Source organism: Gloeophyllum trabeum (genome assembly GCF_000344685.1).
Source record: "Gloeophyllum trabeum ATCC 11539 unplaced genomic scaffold GLOTRscaffold_00003, whole genome shotgun sequence".
In the NCBI taxonomy this organism is placed as follows: Eukaryota; Fungi; Basidiomycota; class Agaricomycetes; order Gloeophyllales; family Gloeophyllaceae; genus Gloeophyllum; species Gloeophyllum trabeum.
Window position 1 is genome coordinate 1375022 of NW_006920412.1, and position 13177 is coordinate 1388198.

The following is a 13177-nucleotide window of genomic DNA, read 5'->3' on the forward strand; positions in this document are numbered from 1 at the left end:
AAAGCTCGTTGTCTTCCACAGTCAAGGGTGTTGCTTTTTTCCCCTGCCCAGTACCTTGTAATCGCGGGCGAATATCAGCGGCGAAGTCACTGTGAGTGGAGAATCAAGCAAGAGAAAGAACTGCATGTTTTACAAAGGCATTAGATTTACAACAATAAGGCTATCAGCTTGAACGGCGCTCGCAGAACAACGCCAGACCGACGGTCCCATGCGACTAGTCGTAGTCGTCGCATATATCCCGTATCACTGCCCCTTCACGACCGCTGGCGTGCTCTGGATCCCGGGGTTCCTCAGCCGCACCCTGCCTGAGCTCCTCCTCGAGCGTCCGCAAGAACTCCTCGAGGATGTAGTCCCCCTCCACCTCATCCAGATCATCTCCGGTATCATCCTCGATTTCTTTCGGCAATTCGTCGCCCACAATGTATGCCCCTGGTGTTAGCAGGGATCGCGGGTTCTGTGCGTATCGCCAGTTCACGCAGTTCCGGCATGCGATCCACGGGTCCTCGGGTTCGTCTGGGCGGGTGATCGTGACCGTGGGCACGTCTTCGCCGAACACGAGGGTAACGACCTCTACCCCGCTGGCATCGCTCGCCACGGTGATGTTCAGATCACCTTCGGCGTCCCCGACTAGCGCGTACCAGTCTATGTCCCTCGGCAGGGTGATGTCCTCGTCTTCGGTGTCCTCCGGCACCTCTACATCACCGTCGAACATGTGGAAGGAGACCTCCTCGTCGGAGAGACTGTCGCAGCTGTACTGCGAAGCACTGTCTTCTTCATCCGACATGGTGACATCCTGCGATCTGATGTCAGCGCATAAACACGAGATCCAGCATGGGTCTCGTGCCTCAGGTATTCTCTCGACTTTGTCCTCGTTGCCGATTCCGTCCAGATTGCCCAGGTCGAATCCATACATCCGTAGAGCCGCTGCGGCATTGTTTGCGGTAATGCGCTGGTAATGCTCTCGTCTCACTATGTTCACCATTGATAATGATTGAGCTTGACTTACTGTTGGTGTAGATAGCGTGTCGTAGGCCGCCTGCTTGTCCGCTTTGTGGACTAGTTTGCGTCTCTTAGTCGACGGAGACGTGTCATCGCCTCCACCCGCCACAGTCCATAGCCTGCGTTCATTCCCGCCCTCGCGCGCGCCCGAGGTATCGCTTGGGTTTGCGTTAATTTGTGTTGCACGCTCCTCAGAGCTGGTGATGCCGATTATCGCAGACGCTTGGGATGCCACAGCCGGTTCCGAAGGGAAGGATGATGCCTGCGAACGTGGAGAGCCTCCACATGTGCCGTCGTCAGAATCAGGGGACTTCCTGCGGAGAGTGGATGTGTGCATGATAAAGAGGTGGCTCAAGTGGTGGCAGTGGAAGGTAAGTCGCGCCGCTGTTGGCCTTTATACGGTCGATGCGTCTGTGGCTGAAAGTCTGATTCTGGCGACGCGCACAGACCGTGACCTCGGAACGTGCCGCCGACGCATTGTTCTTAGTTCTTCGCCGCTTGGACGGCGCGATCTGTGCTCAGTGCTTTGTCTACTCGTGAGAGCAAGATTGCGCCACTACGGTCGAGTGCGCTTGGATGGGACGATGAGAATGGTAAGGTGGGCAGTTCAAATGCCTATTCCCTTGCAACCGCGCTCATCAACTGCAGTGACTCAATCGGCAGTCTCTGGTGCAATGTAGCCGGTGTCTCGCTCCTCGTTTCTGTGAGCGCGTGTCTTCATCGCCGCATGTAACTTGAAATTAATTAGTAGGCGAACCCTTCTCGTCTGTACGTTCGACTCTGAGAGCATCGTCTTCCATGTATGGTAGTCCGAGGCGAATTCTAACTCGTCGCCCTCATGGACTTGTGAATATTTTGCGTTGGGCCAGAGGTCACCCTAGAATGGCCCAAACTTCCTCGTGCAATCTCAAGCTCTCGAGGCTTGTCCATCATGCTAATGAATTACTTTTCACCCCCACCTCACCTCCAGATTATTCTGCGTTTTGGGTATCCTCGCGTATTGGACAAATGGGGTAAGCGGGCGCTTAACACACCTGACCTTCTCCCATCATCCACTCGCCGGATATGGTACTGCTCCTTCCTTATGCGCTGATCTCAGGTTGTGTCGTCCGATGTTGGTTTGCAGCCTCATCTGGGCGTTCAAATATCCTCTGTGGCAGCCTGCGAACGTCGAGCAAAGGTCGTTTCTTATCTTATCTAAGACACCTTCGGCTGTCGCCGGCCCGTCCAAGAATGGTGCACGTCTACGAGTCCGACGCCTCCCCGCCATTCCCAGCCTTATCCGCTCGTCATGGTCGCCAACGCTGGGCTCGGTCTAGCGACCCTCCTGATTACTGCCTTCGATCCCTCCCTACTCAGTGGCCAGCCCTGCTTGTCTCAAAGCTATTATGGCAGCTTTTCGGGACGTAGCATCTTCCGCCCCGACCCCTCTTGCTTGGAATTGGTAACCGATTCACTTCCGTCTGGGACGATAGTACCAGCAAGCAAGGATATGGCGCAACTGGTATGGATTGAGGAGCAAGCTATCGACGACTCCTTGAAGTCCCCCTCTGGCGGCTTCGACCTCCAGCTGGAGGAGCTCCTAACCAAGATCTCAACTTTGGGCACCGCGTACTCTGCGTATGACTTCGCGGGGGAGCGCGAACAAGTATTGGGACCTCCCATCACGCATTACGATGTGATGTACCGCAGCGGTCCATCTGCCCTGTTGTCTCTCCCCGCCGATGCTGCCAAAGTCATCGACACTATTATCCCGCCATTCTGGAAATCGACCTTGCTTCTCAAGGAGCCCATTACCTACGTACCCGTCCCCTCTGATGCCGTCCAGAGGGTTCGAGCGCTCCTTGACTCGGTCAAGTTTGACCCAACGGTGGCCGCAATCGTGTCGAATATCTCCGTTCCCCAGATGAAGAATGATATCCGCTTCCTCACGGGTCAGGCTCACTATCCACTTACCCTACGAGAAAAAAGCTGATGAAATCGTGTAGGCGAGGACGGAAAATCGGGCATCATTTCCCGCCACTCCTTCTCCTCGGGCGTCCGCACGGCCGCTGCCTGGCTGTCCGACCGTTTCGAAGACACTGGGGCGACCTGTGAACTGAGACCCTTCCTCGCGGGCTTTGCTCCTAACGTCGTCTGGTAATGTCCTTCCCTTCACCTCTTTTCTGTGGCCTTGACTAGAATTCCTACCCAGCCGTTACCCTTCGACAGTCAACACCACTGCCACGGTCCTCCTGAGCGCTCATTATGACAGCCGTGGGTCCTTTGGGAGCACGCGCGCCCCTGGAGGGGACGATGATGGCTCCGGCACGGTCGCGCTCCTCGCGATTGCCAGGACGATCGCAAGGAAAGGTATCACGTTCAGGAGTAACGTGGAGCTAGTTGCGTTTTCCGGGGAGGAGCAGGGTCTACTGGGCTCCAAGGCGTATGCTCGTGAGTGGACTCGAGACTTCCATTGCACCGGATATGGCTTATTCTTGACTGCATTTTATTTGCAGGTGAGATGCGGGAAGCGGGCACAAACTTGACTTTGATGGTCCAAGCCGACATGCTGGCATACCACGCGCCTGGAGAGCCAGCCCAATTAGGCCTCCCCGATTTGTAAGGCTACACATTGTTCTATAGATTGGACCCTGATGCTATAGACACTGTCAGGATTGGCACCCCTGAGGTGAGCCAACTGGTGGCGAATTTGTCGGCGATATACAGCCCAGAACTGCAAGTGGGCTTAACCCCGGTACGTCTGGTCCAGACGGGACCAGCGGCTTGTCTCTGATGAACATCCCAGGCATGCTGCAGTGATCATCAAGTAAGATTTATGGGGGATCGGAGCAGGACGTATTCTCACCATCACGATAACTTTTGCTAGTCCTTCCATGAGCAGGGTTTCCCTTCAACTCAAGTATTTGAGCGGGCCGGGCCGGTACGTATCCAGACGTGCCTTGCGAGTTCGCCGTTGATTCACCATGATTCCTCAGATCATAGACCCGATGTACCACAACAGCGGTACGTGACGGGCGCTATTAGACGTCTCCAGCTTTTTCCCTGACCAACTACTTTAATATGGCAGGTGACCTGAGCGAGCGCGAGGGGTATGACTTCGAGCAGCTCAAGTCGATCGCCAAAGTACAGGTAGGTATTTGTAATCACCTAGCGATACGGCGGGCTACTGATCCCTACATCCAGTTCGCGACGCTGCTCACGGCTGCTGGGTTCGATCTGCCTGAGTAAATTGAGTGAGCGAACCAGCCGCGGCCAACCATGTTACCGGTGTATCCTGTTTTTGAACGACTTTGCCAAGCGAATATAGCAACATTTTGTATCGGAAATCGCCCATGCAGTATTGCATTAGTACATCATCTATTATTGGTCTGTCTGTCGCATTAGATAAATCAGCATTCTTAATGTGCAAGGTTTGACATGGTACAAAGATGGACGACAGTATTGCTACATGATAAGATAGACGGCTCTGAGAAGCGGAAGGAAAGCTATCATACACCGCTGAGTTGAATCAAGAAGTAAGCCAACTGTCGAGTTGGGCCGGGGTTGCGCACAACCACTGAACGCTAGTAATCGTCGTAAACGTAGTCCTCGGTATCGTATTCGTCGTTGTACAGCGACGACATGAACACGCTGAACATCATCGCCAGGCTGAGGTCAGGCTTTGGCTTCTTAACAGGCAGGGTGCCGTTCTTCGTCTTGGTAGCCTTGGTCTTGGCACTCCTCTCGGCAAGCTTCTTCAGGTGCGCTTCGTGGCCAAAGGGGCCGCCGTGTACTCGCATCGCGAGCGCATAGACACGAGCATCTTTGAATGACCTGATCGGAGGACTGGTGCCTGACGCTTGAGTGCCCGAGGCATCACCGGAGCCATGCCGCGACTTACCCGTTGCGCCTGTACGGATTCCGCTTCGTGCCGAAGGGAAGTGTCAACTAAAGCGGCGAGCAGACAAGTGAGGAGGGAGAACGGAGCTTCATCTATGAAACCTTGACTCACAAGCTCCTTATCAGTGAGCTAAAGGATGCATTCAGTTAGACATGGGACGAAGGTGCGATCGTTCCGCTTACCTTATACTTAGCCTTGGCTTCCGTCTACCCGGCACCGATCAGTCTCTGTATAGCGCAAAACTCCGTAGGACTAACCGTGGACAGCGGTTGACTATAGTTAACCATTTGGACCACCAGGTCTTTATGCGTCATGACCGCCTTTGATTTGCCCTTCTTGGGGCTCTGCTGGTCCCGGGATGATGACTCTTGGCCAGGAGCTTCATCAGTCGCAGGCTGAGGCTCGTTTCTCGCGAGCCAAGCCGTAGAAAATATACGGTTCACGATGGCTCGCTCGCCGTAATGCGTGCTGTATGAGGCGAGGGCCTGGAGACGAGGTTCTCAGCTCAGACGTATGGTAGACGTAGCGAACCAAGATAGACCTACCTTCCAGACTTGCTCAGTGTACGCTTTCCTTATCGCACGGCATGTGCCCGACAAGGCCAGATGGTCCTGGAGCTACGAAGGGGATGAGGACGGAATGACGAGGGATGTAGAGACGTACATACTCGTAAACCGCTCTCGGGTGAGAAGATCTGCGAGTACCAAAGTAACGTTCAAGAGGTGCACCTCTGAATGAAATAAGGATCCACTGGCATGCGTACCCTGTCCAGTATCTCTACAGGCATCTCTAAAAGAGGACATTTGTCCGTCTTCCATTCCGGAATGTCTGACCAAGGCGGAATGGCAACAGTCACCTTTTCATCCTTCTTCGCTGAGGTACCAGTAGCGGCCCTCCGCTTCTTCTTCACTGGGCTATCGGCAGTAGCAGCAGAAGAAGGGATAGCAGCAGTAGAAGGTGCGCCCGGCGCTTCAGTGGTCATCGTACTTTCGTCGTGACTGGTGTCGTTGCGACGACGCTTACGACTGCTCTTAGCGACTGTCCCTGTGGACTCTAGTGAAGACGCCATATACGCTGGACGTCGGACTGGTATGCGGAGATATGATGGGAGCTATCTGGAGGCAAGTGGGAACTCGATAGGCAATTGCCACAAAGAGAAGCCCGAAACCCCACACGTGACGGTGGGTCACAGGGATCACAAGTTCGCCGTCACGTATGTACCCGCGAGCGTCTTAAACTACGACCTTCACGCCCTCGGTGTGGGTCGTACACTAACTGCTAATTGCCTGCTCGATTTCGACAAGAACGGCCATAGAGTGTGCGAACGTTTCTGTGTTTCAATTACGGGCGTAGTACTTATATTGGATGGGACCAAGTAGGACCTGGGAACCTAGCCTTTGACGCCGCATTCCGCGATGCCATCGCGAGTCTCCTGACTGCCGGTCTTCCTTGTCCATTTGACTTGTTATTGCGGGTCATGAGCGCCGCTATATGCTCCTATCTCTTAGTGGAATGTGCCTACCACCCTGTAACCAATCCCTTTTCTTTAGTAATGGGGTATCTTCTATAATGCTTCGACCAATCTACGCCTTTTCTGTCGTCCGCGTTCTCAGAACTCAGCGACTGCCTGCAGCCTGCTCCAGCATGCATTTCATACATTGCAGTACGTGAGTCGTTCTACCTCGTTGAACGTGTGATAAGATGAGATACTCATTTGCCAGGCATTAAAGCGGGGTGCGCGGTTGCAATGTAACCCTATCGAGATCAGCGTGACGGTTAAGCTTAGATCGCGTCCTCAGATTCATGAACCTTATTGAAAGCTCTTCAAGTCTTCGGAGAGAAAACGGCTTTGCTGGGCTCTCATTTGTCCATAAGGTCATCAGGTGCGACGTGCACGTGTGAAAGACCAGGCGGACTTGCACGGTGTCTGAGTGTCTCCTCGACGTTGACGCCGGATGGTCTTAGTCTTCGAGAACGCTCCTCCCTGCTTCGGGGATCGTAGTGAAATCTCATCTCAAGTTGATCCGTCATCTAGATCTCAAGAATGAAGCACCATTCACCAGATACATGACGGCAGTAATGCGAATCCCACGGTGATATGAAGTCCGCGGTCGAGCGTTCCATTGGAATTCAGCTGGGATGCTCTCAAAGCCTCGTTTTGTACAGGTTAGGTCAGTTGCTGCAATTTACGTAGACCCTCGAACCTGAGACTTATCCACTACCCATCTTCGCCTCCACTGCTGTCCCTCTGAGACTGCAGCGAGTAGAAACTCCCATATGCCTAAGATTCTTCTGTTGGCCGATAATGCCGCAGTATGAGAGTCAGAAGGAACACATGAAAGAAGTCGATGGATGCGCTCATATATTCTGGAAGGGTTATCACTGAGTTGATCACCTGGCATACGCTGCACGGGTTCGTGGCTGTTTGTCAGCGGCTAAGAATTGCTCCATCCCACAACCTGCCTGTGTATGGCGCGTACTCGCGGAATATTTAGCTGGCACTGGGCGGATCGGTCCCGACAAGCTCTCGAATGCTCCAGGTCCTATTGTAACCGCGCCAAGTAATCGAGATAAAGCGGAACCAGCAGAGTCTGACTTGAGCCATGCGTGAATCGATAGTAAATCAAACGAATGAATGAGGTATAGACTCTTCTGTTCCTTCGGTTCCCTCTAGACAGTGCGCCATGCTGATTACAAGGCCACCTGCTTATAGCCACTCCGACCCACGCCAGCATTCGAAGCCAGTCTCCTTGACAGGAAGATGGCGCGAAGAAAATTTGCTCCTTTACATACATGCAGATTGGAACAACTGGATGGATCTTGTACGCGCATGAAATGAATAATCGGATTCGGTGGATATCTTGGTCCCCTTGTCTTAAATTGAGGTGGGGATAACGAAAGACGCCCCTGTTCCCTTCCTCTCTCCTTATTGTGTCGAAGGTGAGTATCCATTATCTGTTGATGTGACGCTTTTGAGAAGAGACGGAAGCTAATCTGCGATGCTGCACCGCATATAGTGCCACAGGTACGGACTGCTACTGCATCTCGATCAGTCAAGCAAAGTCCGTCCACCGCCGAGGCCAAAGAAGTGGTGAGATTCCCTCTGCATTGAGAACCAAGAGGGATGCGAATGATAGATCAGCTGGCAGCTCTCGCGAAATGTGTCATCGAATCCTCCGTTTCGTCAAGTCTACCAACTGTGGTCACCTAACCTTCACGGGGGACGAGTACATTGACTGTGGTGAGCGTGACTGTGCCTTGAGCACTGCTCATCCGGTGAATTGTGGAACACCGAGCCGTCCATGCACTTGCCGCCGGTATTATCAGTGCGTCTGTCCCATGTCCAGATTTGAAATGAGCTAAGGTTTTCTTCTACTCGCGCAGGCAGCCCGAACGTCGTGTAACAGCGGAGGTTAGTCGATTATGTGTTCCTTGAAGCAGTCTTCTGACGAACCATGTGTCTGGGCAGTCCCCAGATAAATGTTCATCATGCAGAGGAGCATGACATGATATGCATGACCATTGACGACTATTCACGACGACACACAAGCGTACCATATTACCGACTGTACATACTACCTATTATCCGCCGCGGACCTACTGTATTACTACTTGTACAACTATACGCATTAGATATCCAGATTGATTTCACCTAGAATCCGGTCATCGAATCCCCCGTCTCCGTACTCATCATCTTCGTCCATTGGTTCGTCTCGCTGTTGTTCTGCCTCCAGGAGAGCCATCTCCTTCTGCTTAGCTTGAGCTTTCTCAATGTCCTCCAGTGTCCACAGGGAGACTCCCGTCTGATTCTCGTTGGGATTCTGTGAGATGGTCCGCATGAAGAGCTTCGAGAGCGTCAATGCCATATCAGTTGATAGGTTTGATGTTGTCTCGGTGATATACTGTTGAATCCAGCGTGGCAATTTTGACCGCTTGTCAGCCCTCGCGAAGCGCTATAGGGATAATGTCAGGACGTCTCGTGATAGCTCACGCGGGAAGACAAGATGCACCTTATCGGCAAAGACCATGAGACCCCAGTCGGTTTTACCACGCAGGACGCGTCCCACACACTGAGCGGCGTTACGAATGGCATCAAATCCCAGGAACTCGGATTCACGTATCCGGTAAGCGTCGCGCAGGTATTCGAGACGGGCCTTGAGGATACGGCTTTCCGTATATTGATACGGAACGCCAAACATGATGACAGCTCTTCCGTAATTATGGTCAAAATCGATTCCTTCGGCGACTTTGCCTCGCGCGACGGAAAGCAGGACCGCGCCACGGCCGTTATTGCAAGCCTAAATGATCATGAGAAGATACAGTCAATCAAGCGCACCAGTTCACTCACCCGTCTGTAATTCTCCAACGCGATGCTAGTCTCGTTGGCGTCCGGGGTCTCCACGAATATCAGCTTGTGTTTCCACACTTCGTTCAATATTCCCTAAAGAAAGGGGTGATCAACACCGCTGCTGATGACGGAATACGTTCGGAGAAGAAAGGACCCACCATGTCGTTCCAAGCAGCCACGATAGATTCCATGTATAAATAACTTGGGAAGAAAGCGACGATACCATCCGGTACAATCTTCGAGTACTCCACGAGTATACTACCGAAATTCCGGACTACCGCTGGGTCATTACGAACTTCGAAGCGAGAACTGATGGCGACTTGATCACTGCCACGGGTGATAATCTAGGGACGAACGGAGCAGATTGAGCGTCATGAGAGTCCAGCACCGGAAGGCGCCATGAGGAATGCTTACCAAAGGCAGAAATGCATTCCGCGTCAGTGTCATGGGGTAAGTTTCTTGTACCACCGGAGTGAACTGCAACATCTTCGGATACATGTCCAGCGGAGAGATGGTCCCCGACGTGATCACCACACTGCTAAACCGCTCGAAGACTGGCTTAATAGCGATGGCAGGGTCCAGGCACCTGTGTCCATTCATAAGCCGGCGTAAGGATAAGTCTTGGGTGTAGTGCTCACACAAAGTGGAAGATCGGGTTGGGCACTGTCGCGTTTTCTGTCTCAAAAGGTTCGAGAATAAGGAGGAAACCTACACGTATTCAGCCCGCATCAGGGTATTTGAGTAGTCAGGAGACATACCTTTTTCATATGTGGCTACCAAAGTTGCAAACGAGGCCACCTTCTGAAGGGCGGAAAACTCGTCCACTCGTGTTATTTCCAAAGTCCTAACCAAAGACTGCAACCTCTCCGCGCAAAATCTATCAGAGTTCACGTGCGCCGTCAGACCATCTATTCCAAGAACAAGATATAAACGAAGTCGTCCCACCGGAGAGGGCGCCGCTCAATATACGTGATATCTTTCAGGTGCTGCAAGAACGACAGCGGCGTCTCGGCAACCACGTGCAACACCCGCATTCTAGTCTTCGATATTGATGTATTGCAATGTCACCATGTCAGCATAATGCAAACGAAGTGCCTGACGATCCCACTGCCCACCTTCAGATATTCCACGAACCGCTTTAAGAACGCCACGAAGTGCTCAGCCTTTCGGATGTTCCCAGGGATTGCTTCTTTCAGGAGATCGTCCGGGAGAACTGCGGACAATCGGCAGGAAGATCAAGGTAGGATAACGTGCGCGGAGCCGTGAGGGGAGAGTATGTTCAGATTGAGTATAATTGAAAGGCCCCGAGTCAGTGGAGAACGCACCGGGATTTGCCATGAAGGCGTCTTCGTCGCGCGCGTCGGAGGCTTCTTGCAAACCTTCCACGAGCTTGGCGTACTCGTCCTGGAGTTTTGAGGCGTCTGTGCGTTTGATCCTGGCGGAAGCCGTGAGCAGACGCAAATGAAACAACGGAGGGAGTGGAGGATCGCGCGTACTCGTCGATCTTCTCACCGAGCTTGGTCACGCTCCGGACAGCTGAGTCGAGCATGGGACGAGTGAGGTCCACGCTCAGAGATTCAATACAAACGTTATCTGGAGACGTCAATATGAAGCCATGAAGACCGTATGTGGTCGCTTAAGACACTTACCGATGTTGTGCGCCTCGTCAAAGACGACGATCGCGTCTTTCGACATCTCCTTCGATACCTGTTCTGCGACCTTCGGATCCAGGAGGTAGTGGAAAGAGTAGATAATGACGTCCACAAAGGGCATCTACGACGAGGCATATGTCAAAAACTGATCTACAGTATCGAAAGCCGTCCCGCACTTGCCATTCGTCGGACAGTGAAATAAGGACATGTGCCGTTCTCCCTACCGTACTGTAGTACGTCGGCGAGCGTATAGATGCCTGTTGGGATGAGGTTGCCAGGCTCTTTCTCGCCTAGTTTCTATAATCATGAATCATGTTACAGTGATGTCCCTGTCAATATCGAAGCAGGTACTCACCTCATGGAAATCGCACAGCTCCACGGAGCCTGGGTTTGCCCTCCCCTTCTCACAGACGGCCGAGTTGGTCAAGTCTCTACAGCGGGCATCCACGACTTTCCCCTTCTTCTCTTTCGAGACCTAGCACAACACCCCACTAATCATATCGCCTTCTCGCAACTCGAAGTAGACGCGTACCTCGGGGTGAATGCAGAGATTCTTCCGGCTAGTAAGGCCCAGTCCGGTGAAGCTCCTCTCCTTTCTCTTGTCCTCTTCCGTCTCTGCGCATGCTATTCGGTAGTCCATAAGTCGCTTCAACTCTGACAGGGCCTTCTCGATCTCGGGCACGGTACGTGAGCAGTAGATGAGTTTCCGCCGTGCAGGGTAGAACTGCCACAGAACTCAGCATAGCGGAGACAGACATATTGGTTTGATCAGTACTTGCTGGTATGATACAATCAGGGAGAGCAGGGATACAGTCTTTCCTGTTCCTGAAGGCATCTCGAGTACGCAATGACCCTGTAAAGCACATTAGACATCCCCGGCTTGTCAGCAAGAACGTTTGAATATACAGTTGCGTCAAGTGTCCTCTTGAGGTCGCACATGTATGCATACTGTTCTACAGCGAAGTTCAGCATAATCCTTGTCATGTTTAGTTACACACAGACCAGGGTAGATGCGGTCATAAGGGAAAATTATCTGAAGGCACAGAGTGAGAACATGAATTTCCGAGGGTATTCTTGCGGTATGCGCGTACAGGTAGGTTGTCAATAAAGAATTTCATTGCATAAACAGAAAACGATACAAAGCAGAGAGCAAGCGCAAGAGCAAAGAGCGCCACACCGTGACCGTCTCGGGTCACAAACAAATCTCGATCAGACTGGACATTGCCGACGGCGGACCGCCGGAGATCCGGCCCGAGGGCAAACTGATCTCGGACGATCGAGATGAAGTCACCCATATGCATTTATCGCGTCTCGAGTGCGCAGACTGGAATTCGCGTCCTGCGCTCGACGACCATCCGATACGCCTCCGGCGCCGATGGAGTTCGATCCTACCACCCATCCTCACCGCCGCTGTATGTTTTTCTGTATTTTATTTGTCGGAGGGGATTTAACGTACTTTTGTTTGGCAGACAACCCGCTGACGGGCGAGCACATTCTTGTCTCTCCGCACCGAACAAAGCGTCCCTGGCTCGGCCAGGTAGAACCGCCGTCATCGCCCAATTTACCTCAATACGACCCACAATGCTACCTCTGCCCGGGTAACTCCCGCTCGGGCGGGCAGAAGAACCCGGTGTACGAGAGCACCTATGTCTTTGAGAATGACTTTGCGGCCATACTCCCCCCACCCGCGCCTGCCGCACCCCCAGCCCCGCATCCACTCTTGACGACCGAGCCGGTGCAGGGCGGCTGCGACGTCCTGATTTTCCACCCGCGGCACGATCTAACACTGGCGCGATTGCAGCTGCCAGAGATCGAGCGCGTCATCGAAGAGTGGATAAGGGTGTACAGGAAGCGCGGAGCGGAGGAACACGTCAAATACGTCCAAATCTTCGAGGTGACCCTCGCACTCTTTACGCCCACTCCCTCCAACTCACCCTTCTTCACCAGAACAAAGGCGCGATGATGGGCTGCTCGAACCCGCACCCGCACGGCCAAGTCTGGTCCCTCTCCGCGATCCCGACGCTCCCCGCGACCGAGCTCGCGCACATGCGCGCGTACGCGCAAACGACGCCCGCGACGTCGGGCGCGCCCCGCGGGCCGCGGGGCCGCCCGTGCCTGCTCAGCGAGTACGCGCACTACGAGCTCGGCGTGCCCGAGGCCGAGGGGCGCGTCGTGCTCCGGAACGAGCACTGGGTCGCGCTCGTGCCCTGGTGGGCGACGTGGCCGTTCGAGACTATGCGTGCGCCCCTCCCCCTGCCCTTCCCCCCCCCCCCCCATTCGCTGACCATGGAGTGT

At 53.4% G+C, this 13177-nt stretch overlaps 5 protein-coding genes across 5 annotated transcripts in view; 2 read left to right on the top strand and 3 right to left on the bottom strand.

Annotated features, from left to right (window-relative positions):
* Positions 1 to 214: 214 nt before the first annotated feature.
* GLOTRDRAFT_126613 (uncharacterized protein) lies at positions 215 to 1336 on the bottom strand (the record flags this gene model as incomplete). Its single annotated transcript, XM_007865198.1, has 1 exon — positions 215 to 1336. One exon carries the CDS (start codon positions 1334 to 1336, stop codon positions 215 to 217), a length of 1122 nt encoding a protein of 373 aa, XP_007863389.1.
* A 954-nt stretch (positions 1337 to 2290) lies between these two features.
* On the top strand, positions 2291 to 4230 carry GLOTRDRAFT_136898 (Zn-dependent exopeptidase; the record flags this gene model as incomplete). The annotated part of the gene is made up of 10 exons (XM_007865199.1): positions 2291 to 2933; positions 2988 to 3138; positions 3194 to 3432; positions 3498 to 3600; positions 3655 to 3736; positions 3788 to 3808; positions 3869 to 3922; positions 3978 to 4005; positions 4070 to 4131; positions 4186 to 4230. 10 exons carry the CDS (start codon positions 2291 to 2293, stop codon positions 4228 to 4230), a joined length of 1428 nt encoding a protein of 475 aa, XP_007863390.1.
* Positions 4231 to 4565: 335 nt separating this feature from the next.
* On the bottom strand, positions 4566 to 5985 carry GLOTRDRAFT_136899 (uncharacterized protein; the record flags this gene model as incomplete). Its single annotated transcript, XM_007865200.1, has 8 exons — positions 5646 to 5985; positions 5550 to 5576; positions 5428 to 5499; positions 5140 to 5367; positions 5065 to 5088; positions 4994 to 5011; positions 4883 to 4929; positions 4566 to 4827 (listed from the first exon to the last, which is right to left on the bottom strand). Exons 1-8 carry the CDS (start codon positions 5949 to 5951, stop codon positions 4566 to 4568), a joined length of 984 nt encoding a protein of 327 aa, XP_007863391.1. The 5' UTR covers positions 5952 to 5985.
* Positions 5986 to 8511: 2526 nt separating this feature from the next.
* GLOTRDRAFT_136900 (DNA repair helicase) lies at positions 8512 to 12000 on the bottom strand (the record flags this gene model as incomplete). Its single annotated transcript, XM_007865201.1, has 19 exons — positions 8512 to 8835; positions 8893 to 9180; positions 9231 to 9323; positions 9389 to 9574; positions 9645 to 9816; positions 9869 to 9938; positions 9989 to 10107; positions 10176 to 10270; positions 10346 to 10443; positions 10556 to 10665; positions 10727 to 10823; positions 10880 to 11003; positions 11063 to 11179; positions 11238 to 11357; positions 11415 to 11606; positions 11658 to 11735; positions 11789 to 11835; positions 11885 to 11915; positions 11974 to 12000. The coding sequence occupies 19 exons, from the start codon at positions 11998 to 12000 to the stop codon at positions 8512 to 8514; spliced, it is 2388 nt and encodes a 795-aa protein (XP_007863392.1).
* Positions 12001 to 12227: 227 nt separating this feature from the next.
* The window catches only part of GLOTRDRAFT_56765 (galactose-1-phosphate uridylyltransferase), a 2627-nt gene continuing 1677 nt past the window's right edge, over positions 12228 to 13177 (top strand). The window contains exons 1-3 of the mRNA XM_007864834.1: positions 12228 to 12294; positions 12352 to 12776; positions 12830 to 13121. Coding sequence (XP_007863025.1) covers positions 12258 to 12294; positions 12352 to 12776; positions 12830 to 13121 — 754 coding nt within the window. The 5' untranslated portion in view covers positions 12228 to 12257. The remainder of the gene's footprint in view (positions 12295 to 12351; positions 12777 to 12829; positions 13122 to 13177) is intronic.